The sequence below is a fragment of the Natator depressus genome, chromosome 7, assembly GCF_965152275.1.
Source record: "Natator depressus isolate rNatDep1 chromosome 7, rNatDep2.hap1, whole genome shotgun sequence".
In the NCBI taxonomy this organism is placed as follows: Eukaryota; Metazoa; Chordata; order Testudines; family Cheloniidae; genus Natator; species Natator depressus.
In genome coordinates this window covers 44,969,177-44,994,553 of record NC_134240.1, presented here as the reverse complement: position 1 = coordinate 44,994,553, position 25,377 = coordinate 44,969,177, and the positions used below count along the sequence as shown (strand labels likewise).

The 25,377-nt window shown below is 42.9% G+C and overlaps 1 protein-coding gene across 6 annotated transcripts in view; it reads right to left on the bottom strand.

Moving 5' to 3' along the window:
* DOCK3 (dedicator of cytokinesis 3) overlaps positions 1-25,377 on the bottom strand; it is a 628,721-nt gene that overhangs the window by 432,960 nt on the left and 170,384 nt on the right. For all 6 annotated transcript variants that reach the window (XM_074958290.1, XM_074958294.1, XM_074958289.1 and 3 more), the window contains exon 5: positions 10,767-10,863. In XM_074958290.1, coding sequence (XP_074814391.1) covers positions 10,767-10,863 — 97 coding nt within the window. The remainder of the gene's footprint in view (positions 1-10,766; positions 10,864-25,377) is intronic.

The following is a 25,377-nucleotide window of genomic DNA, read 5'->3' as shown; positions in this document are numbered from 1 at the left end:
ACCATGACTGAGTCCAGGATGGCCTTATGAAGTCAATAGTCTGCACTGGAGTGAAGATAGGCTTTTCCAAGTTCACACTGACTCCTAGGCAACCAAGCAGTTGAAGCTTTGATGAGGTTGACTCATATGCTTCCTGACATGTCTTAGCAACTAGAAGCCAATCATCGAGACAGGAAAATGATGAAGCTGTTCTCTTTGAAGAGAGCTGCTACTACCAGAAAAATCTTGGTAAAGATGCTGGGAGCAGTGGCAAGACCAAAAGGGAGCACCCTGTATTGGAAATGGCCAGGGCCCTGCATGAAGCTGAGAAAATGCGTGTGGGAGACATGAATGTATGCATCCTTCACACAGAGAGTTGCAAACTGAATGTCTTTTCCCAGTGATTGTTCTTTTCTAGGTAAAAGGCTAGTGCTCTGCGGACATCAAGCACGTGAAGAGAAGCATCCCTGTTGGAATGTGGTTTCGGAAAAAAACACAGGTAAGTATATCGGTTGATTTAGATGAAAGAGCGAGGCTATGAATTTGAGGTGCGGTATGAATTTGAAGTGCAGCTGTAGGTTCACTTTGTCTTTATAGAATGTGGTATAAGGTGGGAGTGCCATTAAGGCACCTAGTTGTTCTACCCTTCTCGCTGACTTGATGACAATGAGGAAGGCCACTTTCATCAATAGATGTAGCAATAAACAAGTTGCTAAGGGTTCAAATGATTTCTCCATGAGGCTATGGAGGACAGAGTTAAGATCCCACATGGGTGTAGGGTCTTTTAGCATTGGGTAAGTATTCATCATGTCTTTTAGAAAACGTAGTCATTGGATGAGCAAAGACAGTGGCTCCATCCACGTTATCATGGAACGAGGTGACTGCGGTAAAATGTACTCTGATGTACCTGCTGGATAGTCCCCATTTTTTAAGACCCAGTATATATTCAAGGACCCTGGGCAGTGGAGCTGACTGTGGAGAAATATGGGTAATCTCGCACCAGGTGTGAAATCATGTCCACTTCTATGTATATGTTTTCCGTGTGCTTAGTCTGCAGCTATTCAAGAGTATGTCTTTAATTTTGTCGGAATATTCTTTGTCAATACCTGTCAGCCATGGAGAACCCAGGCCTTGAGATGGAGAAGAGCTAGGTTGGGGTGACTGACATGTCCTGAATCCTGTATCAAGAGGTGACGTATTAAAGGGAGGGTTCGAGGTGGTTTCACTGCCATCTGTCGAAGGCGTGGGAACCATGTTTGTCTGGGCCATGTAGGGGCAATGAGAATAACCCTGGACTTGTCTTGCCTGATCTTGTGTATAACCCGACTCAGAAGTGGAATTGGAGGGAATGAATACATTAGCGTCACCTCCCATTTCATGAGGAGGGTGTCGCCCAGGGAGTGGCGTCCCAGGCCCGCTTGGGAACAGTATTGAGGGCACTTTGCATTGTGAGCTGTGGCAAATAGGTCTATAGCGGGGAACCCCCAAAGGTTGAAGATGGTGGTGAGGGTTGCATAGTCCATCTCCCACTCATGGATTTGTAAGAAGTCTCTGCTCAATTGGTTTGCTGTGGTGTTCTGGTGTCTTGGCAGGTAGGATGCCGAGATGTCTACATCGTGGGTGATGCACCGATTCCAGAGGCGTATTGCCTCCATGCACAGAGGGTATGATTGGGCTTCCCCTTGGTGGTTTATGTAGAACATGCAAGCTGTGTTGTCTGTAAGGACTTTGATAGCGGTGCTGTGGATTAGAGGAAGGAAATGCTTGCATGCGTTTCTGACTGCTCTTAGTTCTAGTATGTTTATATATGTTTGCTTCCACTGCTGGCCAACGACCCTGGATCGTGTTGTCACCCAGGTGAGCTCCCCATCCCATGAGGATTACTGATGCCAGAGGGACCCTGTGAAATCTCAGCTTGCAAATAAAGTGGTTGAGAATGCACAAATCAAGGATACGTCTCCAACCTCCCTTCTTCTGGGGGACTATGAAGTAGGCAGAGTAAAAACCTTGTCCTTGGTGTTGAAGAGGTATGCGATCTGAGGAAGGTCCAGCTTTGGAGAAAAATGGGGCAGCCCATGTTTAAGCAGTTGTTATTAGCAGAGGCCCACCAGGGGCGCGAGGGGAAAAACTACCTTAAAAAGTTGTGTTTTTTTAAATATGGAAGAAATTAAAAGTAATGGTAACCGAAGTTAACTAGAACAGAGGGGATAAAAGAAAAAGGAAGGAATATAACCTTTCTATGAAGTTGAAGGGGCGTTGCTGTCGCTCCACCTCAAACCAAGGGCAGTAGAGAAGGAACTGGGGCCCAATTGGCTGCGCATGCTAGGTAGCAGCCGTCTCATGCATGTGCAGCCAACCGGGGCACTGCTACTACAAATCTCTGATTATAAGTGCAGGGCACCAAAACACCTAAAGTGGAGCACCAACAGGGACATTCCTCAAAGAAGGAGGAGTGGATCTGAGATATCTAGAGCTCTCTGTGGCAGCCTGGATGACCAGAAAGTTTGATGCAGAGTAGGTAAAGAGAGATTCTACTCCCTTAGCTGGAATGAAACAGCATTTCTCTGCCCTCTTGGGAATAGGGGCACCCGAGGCTGGTGTATGCCAGACTGTGCTTGGAGGTTCCACAACAGCTTCATGAACTGGAATTGTATTTGACTGGATCTAGTGGTTTGTAGGATATCCTGGAGTTTGTGCTGAGGGTCCTAGACCTCCTCTAGGGAGATTTGGAGTCCCTCTGCAACCTTCACAATAAATCCAGAAACGGTTTGTGGTCATCTGGAGGGGACTGAGATGCTGGGGTGACAGCTTCTTTGGGAAATGAAGACAATCTTTTCTGTACTGACAGAACCAGTTCATATTCTTCCTCTTCTGTACGGTCAGGAGGAGGCTCTGACAGTTCCCTCAAAAGGGAATGGTAGAATGAGTCTGGGAGAATGCATGGATTCTATACATCTTGCATACAGAACCCTGTTTCCCATTATGGCCTGTATGATGGTTCAGGAGGGAATCCCCAAAGTGATAAATATTGAGATGGAGGTTGGTACCAGGAGGCTCTGGATCTCCTGTCTGGACTAACACGTCTCAGAGAAGAAGAAAATTGCTCCTTTGGTGTTTCTGATTCTCCCAAGGAAGAGAAGAAAGGGTCCGGATCCAATGGTGGTACCAACAGTTCGAACAGAAGAAAGGCACAGCTGGCAGACAGAAGAGGGGATAGGCTTCTGTCAAAGATAGCATCCCCCAGTGGAGTCAAAATCTCCCTAGTGAGAGAAGGGCCCGATGATGGTGGAAACTGAGGCTTCGGTGTAGCATAAGTCTCTGATATCCCTGGAGTGTGAGGGGTCCAATCCACTCATGTCAAATGGATTGGAGGAGGGGGGCTTCATGAGGCTGGAGTGTTAAGACATGACAATACCATCAGTGGTAGAAGCTCTGATCATGCCAGAACTGACGGATCCTGGCTTTTTGACTTGGACCGTACTGGTGGAGTGGACTTGGCTGGTACGGGGATCTGCTACTGGTGAGCCCTAGTCTTATGGACTTTAAAGTCATGACCCTTGGATGTAGTATGTCCGTATCAGACATCTTCAAAGCAGACTTAGGGAGAGACCTGCTTTTATGCTTGGAAAGGCAGAGTACGCTTGCACAATACGGGGGAGGGATCCATAGGTATGGATTCGACTGAAACAGAGTTGGACCTCATGGCAGGAGGCATGCTCCATATCAATTCAGGCCAACATACTGTGGGAGGGGGGTGGTTTTCGGCCTGGGTCTGATTGCAGCTTCATGGCCTTCTCCATGAGGTGTTTTCTAAGCCAGAGTTCCCTCATCTCACAGGTCTGGCTAGGGAAAAAAAGCGGCAGATATTTCACCTAGCCACGCTCTGTGCCTTCCTGAAACAGTATAAACAGTGCTGGTGATCATCGCTGACCAGGATGGAACAGGGGCAGGACACACAATTTCTGAAGCCTGGAGTTCCGGGCACCATCCAATACCCGTAATAGGGGAGGTGGGCAGACCCCAAGGCAAGGAATCTAACTAACTAGAAAAAACTCTGCTAAATGGCTATAAAAACTATTACAGACTTGCTCATTATAAAGAACTACATACAAGACACTGAGGCAATCTTTGAAATATTTACAGATAGGAGTAATTGAAGGAAAGCTCTGGACACTGTAGGTTCCAACCCAGGTCATGCAGCGGTAAGAAGAAACTGGAGAGGGGGTTGGTCCGCTCTGCACTTCATGCCTTTGGTTGGAAATATGAGGAAAGCAAGGATGTATGCACTGACCAGACATGGTTTGCAAAAATTCTCTAACTCCAAGCACCTGGAACACAGTCACATAGGGACCAGCACTCAAAGAAGAAAATATAGTTTCATTTTATACAAGGATTACTCAACGGATTAGGACCTTTAGCAGTTCATTTTTCTAATGCAAATGTATTCTTTTCACTGGTCTCATAGTTAATTCCTTTAGAGATGAAATGAAAATATTTTATTAAAAAAAAAACTTTGAAAATCCAAAATAAAAAACAAACTACATGTAGGGGAAATGTTACTAATCGATTTACTCTTTAAAACAAAGTATTTGAAAATTTTTATTCGGCCGCCAAGACTTCATTGCAGGATTGTTTCTCTATAACAGGGTGTAGTGGGGCGGACTGGCCGCTCACAGACCTGGAGGAGGAGGAACCCCTCATTGAACCCCAGTGGGCGGAGCCATGCCACGCTTAACCCTCCTGCCGGAAGTCAGTGGGGCGGGACTGGAAGTACAAAAGGCATGCCGGAGAACTCAGTTGGGAGGCAGCCACCGGAGGAGCCAGACGCCTCCTGTGAGCTCCCAAGCTAGGAGGCCGCTGCAGACCCTGAGGGAGCCGAGGACTGGCCAGGACCACTAGGGCCGTTTACGGACCCAAGCACGGAGAAGCTGCAAGCACAGACAGAGGCCTTCTTCGCCAACAACCCAGGATGACCCTCTACAGAGCCAGGTACACCCTGAGGGGGAGTGGGGAAGTGGCCCAATCCCTGTCTGGCGGCAACGCTAACACCAAGCGCGTTAGCGTGTTGCCTTCAGGATCCCCGCTGACCCAGTGGCAGACCGCACTGTCACTGTTAGGGCCCTGGGCCGGGAAGCAGTGGAGTGGGTGGACCTGCATCCTCCCCCTGCCACCCCAATCCATGGGTGGCAGTCTCCCCCTCTCCTAGGTGAGAAGCCTGCACTTCTCGGCCTCCACCAGAGTTAGGAGACCTGACTGTTTGCTGCTCAGCCTGAGTGCAGGCCTGAGCCCTCAGATTCTCTCCTGCCCTGCCCTGATCAAGGGCCTGGGCTAACTGACTGTTTGCTGCCCAGCCTGAGTACAGGCCTGAGCCCGAGACCCTTTGTTGTCCTGTCCTGACCTGGGGCTGGGGCTCCGTAACTGGGTTTGTTGTTTAGCCCTGATCACAGGCCCGAGCTCACATCTCCCGTTGCCCCACTGATTCCCCACGTAAGGCAACCCCCAGAGACACAAGATTGGCCACCCACTGACCCAGAGGCGGAGGAGCCTGTGACGGATTCGGTCACAGAGACCCCCTTGGGACTGTCACCTGATGTGCTGAAACTACCTCTGAGCCCGTTTTCCCTGTCAGCTTGGGACTCCAGAACCCTGTCTTGTTAAGCCTGACACGCAAGCCTGCTGCAACACAGACCTAGGGTCTGAACCACATCCCCAAAGCTAAGGCTTTAACTGAAAACCACTCAGCAGGTACTCCTGTCTCCAGCACCCAGACACCCAGCTCCCAATGGGATCCAAACCCCAAATAAATCCATTTTACTCTGTATAAAGCTTATACAGGGTAAACTCATAAATTGTCCACCCTCTATAACACTGATAGAGAGATGTGCATAGATGTTTGCTCCCCCAGGTATTAATCACTTACTCTGGGTACAATAATAAACAAAAGTGATTTTACTGAGACTAAAAATTAGGATTTAAGTGGTTCCAAGTAATAACAGACAGAACAAAATAAGTCACCAAGTAAAATAAAGCAAAAACACGCAAGTCTAAGCCTAATACATTAAGAAACTGAATACAGGTAAATCTCACCCTCAGAGATGTTCCAATAAGCTTCTTTCACAGACTAGACTCCTTCCTAGTCTGGGCCCAGTCCTTTCCCCTGGTACAGACCTTCTTAGTTCCAGCAGGCATCTCAGGTGAAAAGCAGCGGATTCAACATGACTGGGACCCCCTTTGTTCTGCTCCACCCCCTTTAATAGCTTTGGCACATGGTGGGAATCTTTTGTCTCTCTCTCGGTTCCCACCCCTCCTTCTAAATGGAAAAGCACCAGGTTAAAGATGGATTCCAGTTCAGGTGATATGATCATATGTTCTGTTAGACTTCATTACCCAGTCACTGGCACACATGTATACAGGAAGTCTTACAAGTAAACAGAGCCATTTACAACCAATTGTCCTGGTTAATGGGAGCCATCATGATTCCAAACCACCATTAATGGCCCACACGTTGCATAATGACAATAGGACCTCAGAGTTATATTTCATATTCCTAGTTTCGGATACAAGAATGATACATTCATACAACTAGGATGACCACACTCAGATTATGAGCTTTGTAATGATACCTTACAAGGGATGTTTTGCATAAAGCATATTCCAGTTACATCATTTCCACACTTATAAACATATTTTTATAAAAATATAGAGTGCAATGCCACAGAGCCACTCCCCCTAACGGACTACATAGGGGCAACATTGTGTGTGGGGAAGGGGCACAGGGAAAGAAGAGAACAGTTAAGATTTTATGAAAACAAGTAGAAAATTTCCCTGACTCCATATACTTTGATGGAGAGAGTTTAATAACTGCTTCCATAGATGTTATATGTGTCCCTCTAGCTGTTAAAATTCTTCCGTTGTCAGCAAAGTGGCTAGACATATGGGCTCACTACAAGTTAACAGAGCTGCAGTTAGAAGCTATGAGTTCAAATACACACAGGTGGGGCTGCTTTATGAAGGGAAGCATATTAGTGCACTAAGTACTCTTCAGGATTCACAGCCAAGGTTTATAGAATTCTAAGAAGAATATCAGGAAAATGTTTTGTGAAGGGAGATGATATTTCTATGAGAAGCCATGGCACATTAAATTATGTTATTCAAACACTATTGTTAGAATGGCATGTTTTCAAAGAAGCAAGAGTGAGTTCTCTTAAAACCCAATATCCATTGCTGCTTCTCACAATAGCAAAAGTACTATATCTAGAAAGAAAATTTACCTCACAGTATTTCAAACATTTCAGCCTGATGTTGATTCAAGAAAACAGTCTTTTAACCAAAGAAAATGAAAAAGTACAGATATAATATGCATTATGAGTTATTTAAACAGAGCAGCCACTTAGCTTTTCTATGAAGATTTTTTCCCACCGACCACATAATTAACTCAAAATTTAAGAGTATTTACATATTTCTGCATAAGTAATAATTCATTTTATATATATATATATATAAAAAAAATGAATCAACACATTTGAAGGCAAGCAACTTTGACCGAGAGAATCTTACATGGATGGAAGGTCACATCTTTATTCCTATTGTCTAACTCACAAATCCAGAAGACAGATCCATATCTTACAATGCATCCTAATTGTTCGAGGACTTCTTAAATTAATATGCAGTTGGCCTTTCAAATCAAAATCTATGTAAAGAACACTATTAAAAATGCTGAGCCTATTCATAGAGCCTGAGAGATACTACATATTTTGCTTTGCATGTCTCTAAGAACCACGATCACTATTATCAAGTAATAATTTGCTAATAGTTATCACACACAGGTACATGATACACAACAGTTTTTTCCTCATACTTGGGGGTATGTCTGTACGGCAAGAGCTGCGCATAGGCTAGCCTGTCTGATGTAGACTGAATCCAGCTAGCACAAGTAAAAACATCAGTGAAGACACCACAGCACATGCTTCAACACAGGCATTAAAAATGCAACACAGATCCTGACTCATGAGTAGGGCCCTACCAAATTCACAGCCATGAAAAACGTGTCACGGACCATGAAATCTGGTCTTCCCCCATGAACTCTGGTCTTTTGTGTGCTTTTACCCTATATTATACAGATTTCACAGGGGAAACCAGCGTTTCTCAAATTGGTGGTCCTGACCCAAAGGTAGTTGCAGGGGGGTTGCAAGGTTATTTTAAGGCGGGTCACGATATTACCACCCTTAAGTCTGCCTTCAGAGTTGGGCAACTGGAAAGTGGCAGCTATTGGCCAGACACCCACCTCTGAAGGCAGTGCCTTACCAGCAGCAACACAGAAGTAAGGGTGGCAGTACTACAACCCTCCTACAATAACCTTGTGACACCTCCACACCCACACTCCTTTTTGGGTCAGGATCCTTAAAATTACAAAAGCTGTGGATTTTCAGATTTTTATAGCTGAAATCATGAAATTTACGATTTTATAAATCCTATGATCGTGAAATTGACCAAAATGGACTGTGAATTTGGTAGGGCCCTACTCATGAGCACACTCTGAAGCCCACATTGCAATGTCTTCACTGCTATTATCACCTGCCCTAGCTAGATTCAAGTAGGCTAGCCTGTGCATAGCTTTCATTGTGTAGGCCAGTGATACTCAGACTGAGGCTTGCAAGCCACAAGTGGTTCTTTAATGTGTCTCCTGTGGCTCTCTGCAGCACATGATATTAAAACACTGTGTGATTTAATTTACCCAATCTAAGTTTTTAGCCAATCAGATGCTTTTACTATGTTACTAACCAATTGTAGTTTTGCTGTGAGAATTTTATATTTTTATACATATATACACACACTAAATATTTCCCGTCATACTGTTTAAATAAGAATATATAGTACTATAGTAAATGAAACAATGAATTCACACTACTGTTGCTCTTTTGGATAATGTTGATTGCTAATTTTGGCTCTGAACAACTGACATCTGAGTATCACAGGTGTAGACAAATCCTTAGAATAACTGAATGGTAAACTTAGCTTTTTAATGACACCCACAGTATGGGACTTTCCTACAAGGCTGACTCAGTACAGCAACAATATATCTCATTACTAAGGAAGCTAAATAGTATACTAATTAAATGAGATTTTTTTTAAATGCTCAAGTTACAGTTTTTGTATAATCAAAAATTTCTGCCAGCCCTGCTTAGAGCCAGACCTAATAGCACTCTAGCGTTTACAATGAACATTACAAGATAAATGAGTGCCAATGTGGCCCTGTGGTATGGATGTGGGCCTGAAAGCCAGGAGCTCCTGAATTCTAGTCTTGGCTCTGTCACTGATTCAATGTGTGCCCTCAACCAATTTAGCCATGACTTAACTTCTCCCTGCTTCAGTTTCACCATATGTAAAATGGGGATAATACTCACTTCTGAACCTATACACAAGTGCTGTGCAGCTTTGATAATGCTTCTTACATATATGAAGAGATATAGTGATACATTATTATTAATTTGAAAAGTCTGTCACCTGGCAAGGGAAGGCGGAGTTTGCAAAGCTTCCAGCAGTTGGGGGAAAAATCTGGACGTGGGTCTGACCCGGCCCCAGATGCCATGCAGGTTAAGAGGAAGTCTTGTCAGCAGCTGAGCCCAATGCAGGGAAGGAGCCATCAGCCAGGTCTTCCCCAATCCCGTCCCTTGCCCCACAGTGATTTACCTCTCTGTGGCTGCCCTGGGCACCCATAACATACTGCTGGGGAGGGTCGCATGACTGTTCTTGTGGCTTCCCTTTGCTTTCCCGTCAGAAAGTCATTTTTCTTTGGGAAATCAAAGAAATCTGCGGTGGACATAAATTCTGCACATGCGCAGTGATGCAGAATCCCCCCAAGAATAACACTATGTACTGTAGATGGAAAATAGACTACTAGTATTCAGGCTTAATAAAGGAGCAAAGCCACACCAGCAATACATGGAGAAATTCCTTTTAAGTCAAGGGAAGTTTCATGCATGGCTCACCTGGTGTCTCTGGCCCTAATACAGCAGATACAGTAATCATAGATAGACAATAAAAGAAAAGGAAAAGAAATTTTCAAATATGCAAGCTGCCTTTCTTGCTTTTTGTTCCCTTTGACAATGGGATCAGGCCAGCCATTTCTCAAAATTTTGTGTGGCCAGAAAACTTGAACCAAATGTAGCATCAAATGAAAACAAGAACGTTACCAAGAAAGTTAATTTTAAAAGAAAATCAACTCAAGAAGTCTTCTCTTAATTTATTTAACACATTTTTATTTCTGAAGAGAGACAATGATCTAACTCAGAATTTATTTTGGTAGGGCTCTCTCTGTTTTCGAGCACCAATTAGGTAAGTTTTGAAGAAGCTGATGCTACGCTATAGGAAATATTTACATTTACAAACTGTGTTGAATAATCCTTCAGAGTCATTTATGGAAAAGTTCTTAAAGGTAGTCCTTGAAGTTCATGTGTTATTAAACAGAGTTATTCACACACAGATACCATAAGAATCCTTAAAATGTTGAATGATTAATCTATAAAACTCACCATCAGTTTTTGGCAATGGAAATTTTAGACAACAGAAGAGTTGAGACCGTCCACAATTTCAGATGTAGTCAATAGCAGCCGCAAATGCTTACTACCTCTAAAAGTCACTTCCAGAATAATTTGCTAATATTATTCCACAGGTTCCCAACATGTCACACGTACAACAATCATTTCTTAGATGGAGTAAATGGTGTGAAACACAACACTTGTTTCTACACACGGTGGAATAAAAAACAATGTTCTCACTGTACCTACCACATACAGCTGTTTCCAGAGGATAGCCCATTCCTGGAGCGTTGCTGTGACTTCAGTCACAACAGAATCTTCAAGTGGAACTACTGTTTCATACTGTCTGTAAAACAGAAAAATACTGTTTACAAAGGCTCTCATGAAAAGGTAGAAAACAACAAAAATGACCTGAAATCCATGTAAGCAATATATATAGAAAAGAACAATTATTACAACATGCTCTCCAAAAACTGGCCAATCGGACTGCCTTTCCAGGGGCTCTAAATTGAGCTCTGAAGCCCATAGGAATGTTTACATTGTTTTCTTTTTTTTAATCAAATTTACTTTGTGACACAAAGACATTATTATTATTAATATTACAGCCAATTAAAGAAAAATAGGCACTTTGCATTTCTAATGTCTATAGTCTATTAAATGTTAAACACTTCTAAGAATTTTTAAACACAATATTCTAGCAATAGCCCTCTATTATGCTGAACAACATTACATATCTTCAGGAAGTAGCACAACTGTCACTCCATTATCTCCCTGCAAGGAACCTGCAAAGAGAGGGAGTATTTCCTAATTATATGAGGGCACTATTTAATTATCATTCTAGTAAAGTTCAATATTAGAGTCTTTCTGATTATGATGTGCTAATATCCCTTATGCGCCATCCTATGCCCATCCCACAGCCAAAGTAACCAGGTTGTGCCTGGGGAGTTCCACAGGAATGAGGTTTCTCCTCAAGACTATGCTGATCCTCTCCCCTATGTTCAGCACTCTGACCAACAAATCCATTACTCTATGGATCCACTAGCTATGCACCTTCCTCAGCCCCGAGACCCTTTAATGCAGTGGGTTACAAAGTCTCTGTGTGGGCTTCCTGTCCACCAACTAAGGAGAAGAATCACACTAGTTCCACTGTGTTCAGGGTCTTCCACACCCATAGAAGGAGAAGCAGGATTCCTCCACACCATCTGAGCACACGGTATGGTAATAATATAATGTGATTTAGTGTAATAATCTGCTTTTTATATTATCGGAGCCATCAGTTCCTTTACTTGGCCTTTTAAATGGAACAAATACAAATGCTAGCTATCGTACAACAACTAGCAAGAACTATGGAAGTAAAGTGTATCTCAAGCTTCTAGTATTCTAGCAATTAAAAAACAAAACACAAAAATAATCTGTGACAGGCATCAGTGTTTCTGAAATATCAAGTGCTAGATTGTGGAATTTATTCACAGATCTGAGTAGAGGAGTGATGTAGGAGCTACACTGACTCTAAAGAAGCTCCAGGAGAAACTGCTTCAAGAGGCACAATCCCAGCACTGCAAAGAACACTAGAGGCGTGCACTCACTGCCCTTCCTCTTGGATGATACACATTTCTCCCTGCTCTCTGAACCTAGCCAGCTCTGTGAGCTTTTGTGGCGGGTAGGGCCATGGTTTCACCTACTCCTCACCAAATTTAGGCTACTTGCTGTCCCCCCCTTATGCAGGGTGTGAAAGAGAGAGAAAGAAAGCAGTCATTTCCCCCCTCACCTTCCCCTTGTGTACTCATGCTAGCTCCAAATAAATAACAGAAATTGAAGATTTATTTAAATAAAATAAAATGCATTTTTTACATGTAAAACCAAATTCTCAAAACAAACTTTCATTTGGTTTTCCCACCGTCTTTGCAACATTTAATTTTAATCCATTTATCCAAGAGTTTTATAATTGTGCCTCACTACAAACTAAAGCTAATGTTAGAAAATGGTTACAATATTGAGTCAATATGTATTTCTCTAAATTCTCAGTGTGATGCTCTGTACCTCAGGGGTACACCCTACACCCCCATGTTAATCTTTATAAAATGATTGTGTGGTATCCAATGCAAAGTTTGTCATGTTGGGTGTCTTCAGAAGGCTCATAATGCACTGAGCATGGTTGTTATAGTGATGTTATAGTAATTGTTACAGTAATGTTATAGTAATGTTATAGATTATAATTTCATGTATATAGTTACGAGGCTGAAAATGTATCCTCATGGCTTAAAGCAAGCCCATGCAAAAACTCTCCAAGAACAGAGAGGCAGTTCACACCTTGTCAGGGCATGAATGGTACAAACCCAGGACAGCCTCACAGGAACAATGGACACTGGCTTAGGCAGCAACAAAAGAATCTGTTAAACCCTTGAGGGAGTCACCCCTTTCCTTTGGGCATTTGGCACTGCAATGAGGTAATGCTCCCTGAAGGGGAGGGCGGGAAACAAAGTCAAGAGGAAAGAAAGGACATGATAAAAGGGAGAGACATTTTGCCATGCTCTCTCTCTTCCACCTACATCTACAGACACCACCACGACCAAGTGACTGAACCACTGATCAAAGGGGAGAGCCTGGCTGAAGACCCAGCCTGTGGTGAGATGCATCTAAGTTTTAAGGATACTGGAAGTGTTAAGATCAGCTTAGAATGTGTTTTGCTTTTATTTCATTTGACCAAATCTGACTTGTTATGCTTTGACTTATAATCACTTAAATCTACCTTTATAGTTAATAAATCTGTTTGTTTATTCTATCTGAAGCAGTGCATTTGGTTTGCAGTGTGTCAGAGACTCCCCTTGGGAGAACAAGCCTGGTACATATCAATTTCTCTGTTAAATTGATGAATTTATATAAGCTTGCACCGTCTAGTTGGCATAACTGGACACTGCAAGATGAAGGTTCCTAGGTTGTTTCTGGGACCGGAGATATTGTCCAGTGTCATTCACTTGCAAGTAGCTGGGAGCAGCTTACATGCCAGAGGCTGTGTGTGAACAGCGCAGGAGTAGGGGTTCTCACTGCAGATTTTGCCACCAATGAGCTAAAGGAGGCCGATGTACCTTACAGCAGTGGCTGGTGCACACAGTGATCAACAAATGTCTGCAAAGACTGATACAATTTTTAATGCCAGATGAAGGTGTGAGATGACCAGGTAATCACCTCACAAATTTATGAGGCAGATGCTTATGCCTTACGACCCAAGAAGTTGTCAACATCTTATTTAATGGCATTTAACAATTTTGGATGTGGCCATTTGGCCTAGTCATTATAGTGGAGTGGCAGCTTTCCTACAGTTAAAGTGGAGAGTGGCTTACTGTTTAAAAGATGACTATATTAAGTACTCTAAAATCCACATGCTGGTTCAGTTTGTCTTGCAGTTTGCCGTAAATCATAGGGGGTGCAAGGAGCACAGGGTTAGTGGTACAATTATGAGGTCATTTGAGAGAGGGGTTTTTGAGGTACAACTCCACCTAAAAAAATGTGTTTATAAAACATGGTTCTTATAACTTTTTTTTTTAATAAAACTATGGCTCTGTTCCCCCCAAATTGGTATCATCCCTTGGGATTTATCTCAGCTATTGATCAGCAACGACTGCCCCTTTGAAGAAGTAATAGTGAAAAGATACTGAGGACAGAATCTGTTACTCCAATATGGAGTAAAAGGATTAACTAAAAGAGTGAAATGTACATGGTGACATACTGTGGCCACTGAAACTGAGCTACACTGAAGTACTATAAGTTTGAGCTCTACCCTTGGCAGCTTTTGTGGAATGTGTGTTTTACTTGTTCATTGCCTGCAGGGGCTGCTTTTGGATACTTTGATCTGAGATCAAAAGTTTTGGTTTAAGAGCAATATTTTAAAATGCTCAAAAATCAACATGTACATCCTATTTTAGATTTATTTTATTTTATTTATTTATTTTTACTTTAGTAGTATTATCAAGGAAAATAGCTGTGATTAAATAAAGGGGAGATGAAAGACTAGTAAACAAGGTAATACAATCATGACTCATGTTTAAGGCTAAGATTTTGTCACAGCTATTTTTACTAAAAGTCATGGACAGGTCACAGGCAATAATGAAAAATTCATGGAAGCCTGTGACCTGTCTCTGACTTTTACTAAAAATATCCATGACAAAATGAGGCACCTGGGAAGCTGTGGAAAGGCTGGGAGCTCCAGGGTCCCCCTCCACTGGAAGCTTCAAGCTGTGGGGGTCCCCCCTGCCACTGCGGCGGTGGGGGTATCCCACAGCTCCCTGCCTTCGCAGGCGGCGGAGAACCCTGCAGCTCCCAGCCAGCGCTGACTGAAGTCATGGCGGTCTTTGGAAATCACAAAATCCGTGACTTCCATGACCAAATTGCAGCCTTATTCATGTTCAACCATTTCCTGTGTGACTTAGTGAGATCAAAGCAAAGCAAGTCACTGGGTCAACTGGTCAAGGGGTTAAATTATATCTAGCCCTTCTAACATGAACTGCTCATCACATTTTCAGATTCTCATAACTTTTTGGTGCAGACTTGGAAAAAGAGGGAGAATTTCAGGGGGTGTTGGTGTACAGCACTGCAAATCCATACCTCCTCCATTTCTGTCCCCTTCTTCAAAGCTTGCCCTCACTGACTCCATTTCACACAGTGCACCATTCACGCATCTTCTGCCTATCTCTTGTGAACATATCAGTCCTGGAAGGGGTCATGGAATTCAGCGTGAGAAAAAGACCACACAGTTATCATGACTGCCTCCTCCTAAATCACTGGCACCTCAAAGGAACTCTCCCCATTTTCCTTCTGCTGTGGTGTGGCCTGAAAGAAACTGCCTGTTCTGCAGGGGGAGATGAAGCACGGTGGCATTTTACTTGGCTTTTCCCCCACAGGAGGCTCCATATGGAGAAGACAAAGGAGCAAAATCTCTGTATCTGAGAACTCATGTACAAGGGACCCACAATGGGGGACTAAAGAGTAGACTTTCATCCAGCACAGTGCTTGTAGCTCCCAGCTGGCTTGTCTTTTACCTGTTTTACATTCTGTAGATTAAGGCAGTAGAGGATCCAAAATGGCATTTCAGCATGATACACTAGCTGTTTCTTTGGTCTGAGTCAAGGAATGATGGGGGAGCCTAGAAAGGGAAGAGCTGGGAACAAAAATTCCTGTATCCTAATTGGACACCATGTGTCTGATGGACCAAATACACAAACACCCATCTATCTGTACCAATGGTGATCATGCCCCAGGTAAATAATGTGTATAACTCTTCACTGGCTTTTGTATGAATTCCTTGATTTTAAAGGTTTGCATGGGTATATCTGAAGGAAGAACAGGGACCTGAGAGTCTTGTAATTAATAATCCCATTCTTAATGTGTTTGAAAAGTTCATATTTGCCTCTGCCAAATTATTTTCTATAGTCCATTTATCATTTTAGTGTGCCTTCAGGATCCCTGTTAAAGAAGTTTCTTTATCAGCCTATAAAACACTTAGAATAATGTTGCTTTTTATGTGGAACCGAGATCATAAACAGTAAGTCAAAGATCAGATCAGTGGCTTGCACTGAAAATGTACACCAAATGGAGAATCAAAACGATTGCCTGTTGGCAACAACTTGAGAACTGGGAATCAGGAAAGCTGAAAATCATCTACTTTCTGTTGGGCTCTTCGCAAAATGTCACTGAACTACAAAAGAGGGGTTGAAAAATAACCCAGTATACATTAAAGAAATCTTCTGGAGGTAGAAAAAAACCCAGACAATATTGTCTTATGTGAGAATAGGTAAATAATAATTTCACTGAATCTAAAGAAAACTTTTCCTAAAGATTCTTTTTAGAAAACGGTTTGCAAGCTTCTTTCATTACTGACAAGAAAGTACATTCTGCTAGATTAACTCTAACCTTCGAGTATGTGGTTGAATTTAAAGAGAGTGCATAACAGGATTACAGTTAAACCATTGAAGCATCATGGCTCAGATTCCTATAAGCTTGCATTCTTCTATACACTACATCTACACTTTCAATGAAATGTCATGTTGTGTCTGTCTAAATCTTAAACTGGTCAAATGTCCTGCTGTACAATTTAATAAAGGTCTTTACTGGTCTACTTTATAACATCATAAACATTTTTTTAACCTGTAAATTGCATTTCTTCAATGGACAAGGTCAGACTCTAAATAGATAGGTTTTCACGTACGTCACACTTGAACAAGCATGAGTAACTAATGTTTAAATTCCAATGCAGGTTGTCTTGAGGCTCCCTTTAGCTTCCCCAGCCTTGAATGCCAGAATGTTTCTAAGGAAATACACTTACAAGCTGGGCATTGAAAGAAACTAAGCTAAAATAAAACTGGGTACAAAAAGAAATAGTTCTCACTAAAGATTAGTTAAAGGGAACTTTTATCCAGAAACTGTAAGTTACGATATACTGTGTCTGTCTTTAGATATTGTTGGGATTCCCTCCAAGACCCTTTCTACTCAGTTTACAGATGTTTATCAGAAACAGGGCACTGATAAGTGATAACTATAATTATGGGTATTGGATCAGTTAGTGAGCATATTTTTGGAAGACATTGTTTTAAAAATCCATACTACATTAAATATTATACAAAAAAACGAGAGATATTAAACTGGATGCCTTTTACAGATTTAAAACTAAATTAATAATTTGCAAATAAGCAGTAACAACTAAGGATTATAAGAGACTTGCAGCCCCCCTGAGGAAAAAAACACAGATAGGAATTCAGTGTACTATATACATTATATTCCATCCTAAAAGTACATTAAAAGAACATTAAAATAGCAATATCAAGCCTTCAAAAGTTAGGAAATGCCAGTATTAAGACCACCCTTGCAATCTTAATTCTGCCCCCTTGTAACTATGCATTACAATACAATCTTTAATTACACACTCACATAGGACCCCTGCCTCCTTCAGTGAATGGGTACTTATTCAACACTTCTTTTTAGTCTCCATATTCAGTATAGAGCCCCAGGCCTTATTTAACAGATACTATCCAAATCCTGCACCGAACACAAAATATTAATTTACTAATGGGCATTTCTGTAGTATTCTCATCACAGTAACTGAGTGCTTCTCAAACATTAATGAATTTGTCTTTGCAACACCTCTGTGAGATTAGATAGTATAATCACCTACATTTTACAGATGAGAAACTGAGGCACAAAATGATTAAGGCCAGAACTGTCAAAACTGTCCACTAATATTGGGCGTCCAACTACAGGCAACTAAGGCCTGATTTTCAAAAGCACTTAGCACTTTATATGTTCAAAGCACAGCTCCAATCAACTTCGGGTGCAATTGAGAGTGCTCAGCAATTGTGTAAATCTGGCCCCAGATGTCTCTGTGACACAAAGGCCCATTAGTGGTTTACAGTAACTCCTCACTTAAAGTCGTCCCGGTAAACGTTGTTGCATTGTTACGTTGCTGATCAATTAGAGAACATTCTCATTTAAAGTTGCGCAATGCTCCCTGTTGTTTGGCAGCTGCCTGCTTTGTCCACTGCTTGCTGGAAGAGCAGCCCGTTGCAGCTACTTGGTGGGGACTTGGAACGAGGGTGGACTGGCAGCTCCCCTATCAGCTCCCTGTTTCCCTAAGTTCCCTGTGAGGCAGCCGCCCAGCAGGCTATCAATTGCCAACAGTTCAGCTGCGCCCCCGCCCCCCACCATGTGCTGCTCTTGCCCTCTGCCTTGGAGCTACTCCCCAGAGCCTCCTGCTTGCTGTGCAGGGGGCAGGGGAGGGAGGGGAGACAAGAGGAAGGTTAATGTCAGGGTGTCCCCCTCCCCCCGACTCCTGCACCCTGCTTACCCCATTGCCATAGAGCTGGGGGAGGAGGGGGGCACGACAGGGCTCAGGACGGAGGGAGCTTCCTGGCAGCAGCTTCTTTCTCAACTTGCTGATCTACTTAAAAAGGTAGTGTACTTAGAGTGGGATCAGCGTACTTAAAGGGGCAATGCGCATCTCTCTCTCGGTGTGTGTCTCTGTCTGCCATGTTGTCTCCCCTCCCTCCATTCGTGCTGCCTTGTACAGTGTGAGGCTACATTAACAACAATGGGTTAACCCTTGAGGGCTCAGCTGATTGCTAGTTCATCATTTAGCAGTAAGGCATTCCCTGGGAAATATTCCACCCTCTGAATTCACCACCTCAACAAAGCTTCACAATCATCATCACTGTGTACCAGTATTAAATTGTTTGTTTAAAACTTATAGTGTGTGTGTGTGTGTGGGTGTGTGTGTGTAGTCTTTTGTATGGTGAAAAAAATTTCCCTGGAACCTAACCCCCCCATTTACATTAATTCTTATGGGAAATTGGATTCGCTTAACGTCGTTTCACTTTAAGTCGCATTTTTCAGAAACATAACTACAACATTAAGCAAGGAGTTACTGTACTACTGTGTGTTAGCAACTCGTCAGACCTGACATATTCACTACACCTAACACACTGTTGTCATGATAGATACTCAAAACATGGTACGCAGTATCTCACTGGAAAACTACTAACTCACTGATCATCAATATTCTTGCATGATGTATGTATGGGGCATGTGCAAATTTATAAATATGTGCTAGAATTATGTTATTAAAATGTGTTTGGCAAGCATTGCATAATCCCAGTCTGCTTTAGACAAAAGAATGCGTATATGCTTGTCTGACCATCTTGATCATCAGGAAGAGACAATGCAAATACATTTACATATAAGCTAACAAAACCATCAAGCTAAGAAGTGGAGGGAAGACAGCATGTCATCTATACCCCACTAGGAGAGACCAACTTAATCTGAGAATACATTTCAAAGGTTTACTGGTCTATAAAGACAGGGAGTCTGAACCTCAAATGATAAGCAATTAAATATACTGATTTTATACGAAATAAAAGTGCATCAATTAAGGTCTTTTAAGAAAGCCTATGACACAATGGTGATTCATATCACGGTGAAATGAGGAATTATGGATACTTACTGATATTATGCTTCAAAGTCTGTGACCAAACACAAGGAAAAACTAGTTTTCTCCTACACAGGAAGGATCTGTCTCCAATGTAAATTGAACATTATGGAATCAAAATAATTGAAGCCCTATTTACATAAGAATCAGCAGGGGCATGGGAAGTCAACAGGAAGGGAAGAACAGCAAGAAGCCTTCCTTTCTTCTCTAACAGGCTCAATGAACTTTGGGAGACATCAGCAGAAACAGAAAGCCATTTTGGTATGCATTACTGGGCAGATACGAGAGGCCAGAGTTCTTGTACATCTAAGAAAAGTGAATCCTTCAACTAAGGAGGTTGAAGTCTCTGGGAACTCAATTTAGATGAGAAACCTGCTTAGGCAAAGATTGTAACTTGCTGAAATTAAATTTCAGTCTTAGAAGGGTATTTTTACTTTTTTTGTTGGTAGCCCTTTATTCCTTATACTTGGTATCTCTTAATCCTACATCTTTTTGTTAAATAAACTTTTACTATAAACCAATTCAGTGCACCAGTTAAGTGAACAGGCTGCAGTATATTTTGTCTTTAAAAAAGCAACAAACTTAATAACTATTATGAATGTTTCAGGAAAGCGTTGGACACTGCAGGGAGACATCTCTGGGGGACTCGGGTGTTGGGGTTCACTGTTTGTTACCTGCAAGGTAAGCTTTGAACTGGCAGAATCCTGAAGGATAAGGCCCCATTGTCGTGGAGGGACATGGTGAGAAAGGAACCCGTCACCCACCTTAACCCTAAGTAAACTAGACTTAAGATAACTAAAAGTAAAAATGAAATAACTATTTACAATTATTTAAAGATAAATGTCAAGTGAAAGAAGAGAATACAGACTCAGGAGTATCTCATCCCAGACCATGAGCTGTAGAAAAGGAACTGAAGAGGTAGTTGGTCCACAACGCCATCTATGCCAGTGGTTTTCAACATGAGGAGGCATGTAGGAATACATTAACAGACACTGCTACTGAAGAACTTTTGGTCCCAAGTGAATAGAGTGCATGCATACCCCACAGAGAATACGCAGAGGGACCAGTACCTGAAAAAACAACAGCTGAGCCTTTTAGATGTATTGATGTGAAGCCTCTCTAAATAAGGATTTTGTAGTGCGATGAATTATCAAGACTGATATCAAGCAAGTGAAAGAAGTATGGGCTATAAGGTGGATAGAAAGTTGGCTAGATTGTCGGGCTCAACGGGTAGTGATCAATGGCTCCATGTCTACTTGGCAGCCGGTATCAAGTGGAGTGCCCCAAGGGTCGGTCCTCGGGCCGGTTTTGTTCAATATCTTCATTAATGATCTGGAGGGTGGTGTGGATTGCACCCTCAGCAAGTTTGCAGATGACACTAAACTGGGAGGAGAGGTAGATATGCCAGAGGATAGGGATAGGATACAGAGGAACCTAGACAAATTAGAGGATTGGGCCAAAAGAAATATGATGAGGTTCAACAAGGACAAGTGCAGAGTCCTGCACTTAGGACAGAAGAATCCCATGCACCGCTACAGACTAGGGACCAAATGGCTCGGCAGCAGTTCCGCAGAAAAGGACCTAGAGGTTACAGTGGACGAGAAGCTGGATATGAGTCAACAGTCTGCCCTTGTTGCCAAGAAAGCCAATGGCATTTTGGGATGTATACGTAGGGGCACTGCCAGCAGATCGAGGGACGTGATCGTTCCCCTCTATTCGACATTGGTGAGGCCTCATCTGGAGTACTGTCTCCAGTTTTGGGCCACACACTACAAGAAGGATGTGGAAAAATTGGAAAACGTCCAGCGGAGGGCAACAAAAATTATTAGGGGACTGGAACACATGACTTATGAGGAGAGGCTGAGGGAACTGGGATTGTTTAGTCTGCAGAAGAGAAGAATGAGGGGGGATTTGATAGCTGCTTTCAACTACCTGAAAGGGGGTTCCAAAGAGGATGGAGCTAGACTGTTCTCAGTGGTACCAGATGACAGAACAAGGAGTAATGGTCTCAAGTTGCAGTAGGGGAGGTTTAGGTTGGATATTAGGAAAATCTTTTTCACTAGGAGGGTGGTAAAACACTGGAATGAGTTACCTAGGGAGGTGGTGGAATCTCCTTCCTTAGATATTTTTAAGGTCAGGCTTGACAAAGCTCTGGCTGGGATGATTTAATTGGGGATTGGTCCTGCTTTGAGCAGGGGGCTGGATTAGATGACCTCCTGAGGTCCCTTCCAACCCTGATATTCTATGATTCTATGATGGGAAAGAAGTGAGAACTCATCTTAGAACTGCCTAGCTCCAAACTATACACACAATGAACTAGGACAGCAGTTCTCAAACTTTAGCAACCCGAGGACCCCCATTTTGATTTAAATATTTTTGCGAACCCCCGCTCAGCCCCATGTCCTGTCCCCACTCCACCCCTTCCCCCAAGATCCCACCCCTGCCCCACCTCTTCCTGCTCCTGTCCCACCCGTCCCTCCTCTTCCCCGCCTCTTTCTTCCCCCACCCCCAAGTACGCCCCATCCCCGTGCCTCCTGCACGCTGCCGAACAGCTGTTCCCTGACATGCAGGAGGCACTGGGAGGGAGGGGGAGGAGTTGATCAGCAGGGCTGGCAGTTCCAAACATGATTTCACCCCTTCCCCTGAGAGCACTCCGTCCCTGCTCCTCCTGCAAGCCGCTGAACAGCTGTTCCCTGGCATGCAGGAGGTCCGGGGACGGAGCGGGAGGAATTGAGGGAGGGATGCGGAGTAGTTGATCAGCAGGGCCCGCGGATCCCATGGGGTACCCTCGCAGACCCCAGTTTGAGAACCGCTGAACTAGGATATCAGTGCACTGGTTTGGAATGCAGGAATGGGATCCCTCCCTCTATCAGATCCTTCCTACATCTCCTATAATATCTTCTTGGCTGGCTGGGAGAAATTCTGATGATTAAGGAGTGTGCAATGCAGAGTTATAAATTCAGAAAAATTGCAACTTTCGGTGCCTCAAGATTTTGGTGCTCAATTTGAATCTCTTTTCAGAAAGTGCTGAGCACCTGCCCTCTGAAATCAGGCCCTTTTATGGTGTCTCAAATTGGTCACTGAAAACTTGGAAGCACCCCAAATCACTAGACACTTCCGAAAATCTTGGCCAATATTTCCACAGCACACCTAACACTGAGGCCCAGATCCTCAAAGGCATTTAGGCACCTAATTCCCATTGAAATCAGTGGGAGTTAGGTTCCTAAATATCTTTTGAGGATATCGGCCTCAATCCCTTACATCTCTGCATTACAATAAGGTTTTAGATTATATGATGGCACAATGTCTATACACAATCAAAATGCTACATACAATACAGGCATGTACGTTGACAGAAAAGTGATACCATGGAGCAACCATTCAATCATGATTAAGACATTTTAGTGGTCGTGGTCCTGGATTTGCAATGTTTATTTTGGGGATAGTTACAACATTCTTTGAATTTTTTTTATCCCATGTTACCTGATGTGTACTCTCAACTTTCACTTTAGTTTAATATAGGTTTTTGTCTGTGAATAGTAACTAGATTCCTACTCTTGGATCTCAACTCCCTAGAATAAGAAAGGCTGGAACTCCCCTAGATCTCAACGACCTGAAGTACCAGTAGGCAAGATATTTGGCCTTCTGAAATCACCCGCCAATACCTCAGTGCCTTCTAGAACGTGCTACTTTTATATTCCTTTCTGAACACAGCTAAGAAGCCCCCTTATGCGACTGCAGCCATTTAGGTTAGTTCCAGCTCTCTGTTGCTCTTATTACTGGCTTTGTTTTGGACACTGTTTCTGTATCCCTTGATTGTTTTGCCCTGCACTCATACAGTTCCTCAATATGCCAGAGCAGTTCTTCACAGCAATGATCTCCAGCATTTCTGTAGCTCAGTCTTAGTTGCTAATGCCTCATGGAAGCAAGGAGATGTTGCCTTCAATGGTTCATACGCCGATTTTGCTGCTTTGTGGGTCACTGATCTCATTTCAGAGTGGTAGCCGTGTTAGTCTGTATCAGCAAAAACAATGAGGAGTCCTTGTGGCACATTAGAGACTAACACATTTATTTGGGCTTTTGTGGGCTAGAACCCACTTCATCACGAAAGCTTATGCCCAAATAAATGTGTTAGTCTCTAAGGTGCCACAAGGACTCCTCGTTGTTTTTACTGATCTCATTGTTTCCTTCGGAAGTTTATATTTCTTTGGTACATAACACCACCCAATGCACAGATTTTTTTTCAGCCTGTAATGGTTCAACAGCCTGATACTTACTTTGAAGTGTCAAGTCCCCCTTCTAAGTTATTAGCTTAGTTACTTTCTCTTGAAACATGTAATGTCAACAAAATATTGCATGAAAGGGGTCATAGAACAGCAAGGCCTTCTGTTCCCAAGTTTTGACTGTGTACAGCTGATCAAATTTTTAAAGATGTGCCCTGAGTTATTGTATATTAATATCAAACTCTGCTCCTAGATGACAATACCTAGACTTCATCATCAGGACACTCTTTTACACACACAAAGTAAAATTTTCAAAAGTGTCTGCCTATGTCCCTTTTGAAAAAAGGGGTACTTTGGATCTTTGATGCTTTTGAAAATGATACTCCTAGTTCAATTTTCAAAAGTAACTTAAGCACTTAGGAGGCTAAGAATCATTAGAAGTAACTGAAGGTCTGATCACAGCAAAATAAGAGGTGCTAGCTGCATATCTGTGCTCCCTTAGCATACTATAATCAATCAAAGTGAGCCCATGTAAGTTAGAGAACAGTGAGTAGGGAGTGTGAATGGTTTCTTAAAAGTGTACATATTACTGATGACATCATCCATATGTTACTTTTCTAGTGCACAACCAGAGGAGTGTAAACACAGTCATTTTTGTTCTTCCAATATTAAAAATACAATTGGGACATTGATATATGGAGGACAGAACCCCACAGAATGACATTTGATTTTCAAGGTTCAAAGAGTATCATTAGGACCCTACCAAATTTACAGTCCATTTTGATCAATTTCACTCTCACAGGATTTTTAAAATCATAAATTTCATGATTTCAGCTATTTAAATCTGAAATTTCATGGTGTTGTAATTGTAGGAGTTGTGACCCAAAAAGGAGTTGGGGGTGGGGGCGGTCACAAGGTTATTGTATGGGGGGTTGCGATATGTTACTCTTACTTCTGTGCTGCTGCAGGTGGCGGCAGTGCTGCCTTCACAGCTGGGCAGCTGGAGCGTGGCAGCTGCTAGCTGGGAGCCCAGATCTGAAGGCAGAGCCACCACCAGCAACAGCACAGAAGTAAGGATGGCATGGTATGATATTGACACCCTTACTTCTGTGCTGCTGCCTGCAGAGCTGGGTCCTCAGACAGCAGCCGCCACTCTCCAGCCACCCAGCTCTGAAGGCAGCAAAGCAGAAATGAGGGTGGCATGGTATCGTATTGCCACCCTTACTTCTGCATCGCTCCTGGCGGGGCGCTACCTTCAGAGCTGGGCCCCCTGCAAACAGCCGCTGCTCTCCAGCCACCCAGCTCTGAAGACAGCGCAGAAGAAAGGGTGGCAATACTGCAACCCCCCTAAAATAACCTTCCAACCTCCCTGCAACTCCCTTTTGGGTCAGGACCCCCAATTTGGAAAAGGCTGGTCTCTCCATGAAATCAGTATAGTATAGGGTAAAAGCACACAAAAGACTGGATTTTACGGGGAGAGACCAGATTTCACAGTCTGTGATGCATTTTTCATGGCTGTGAATTTGGTAGAGCCCTAAGTATCATACACAACAAGAAAGAAAAAATAATAAATTTGAGGGGGGGAGTTTTTGACAATATCCCTTCAAAATTCCAACCAGATCATTTCTCAGATTCTCTCCATTTACACAAATGAGGCAACTTCTTA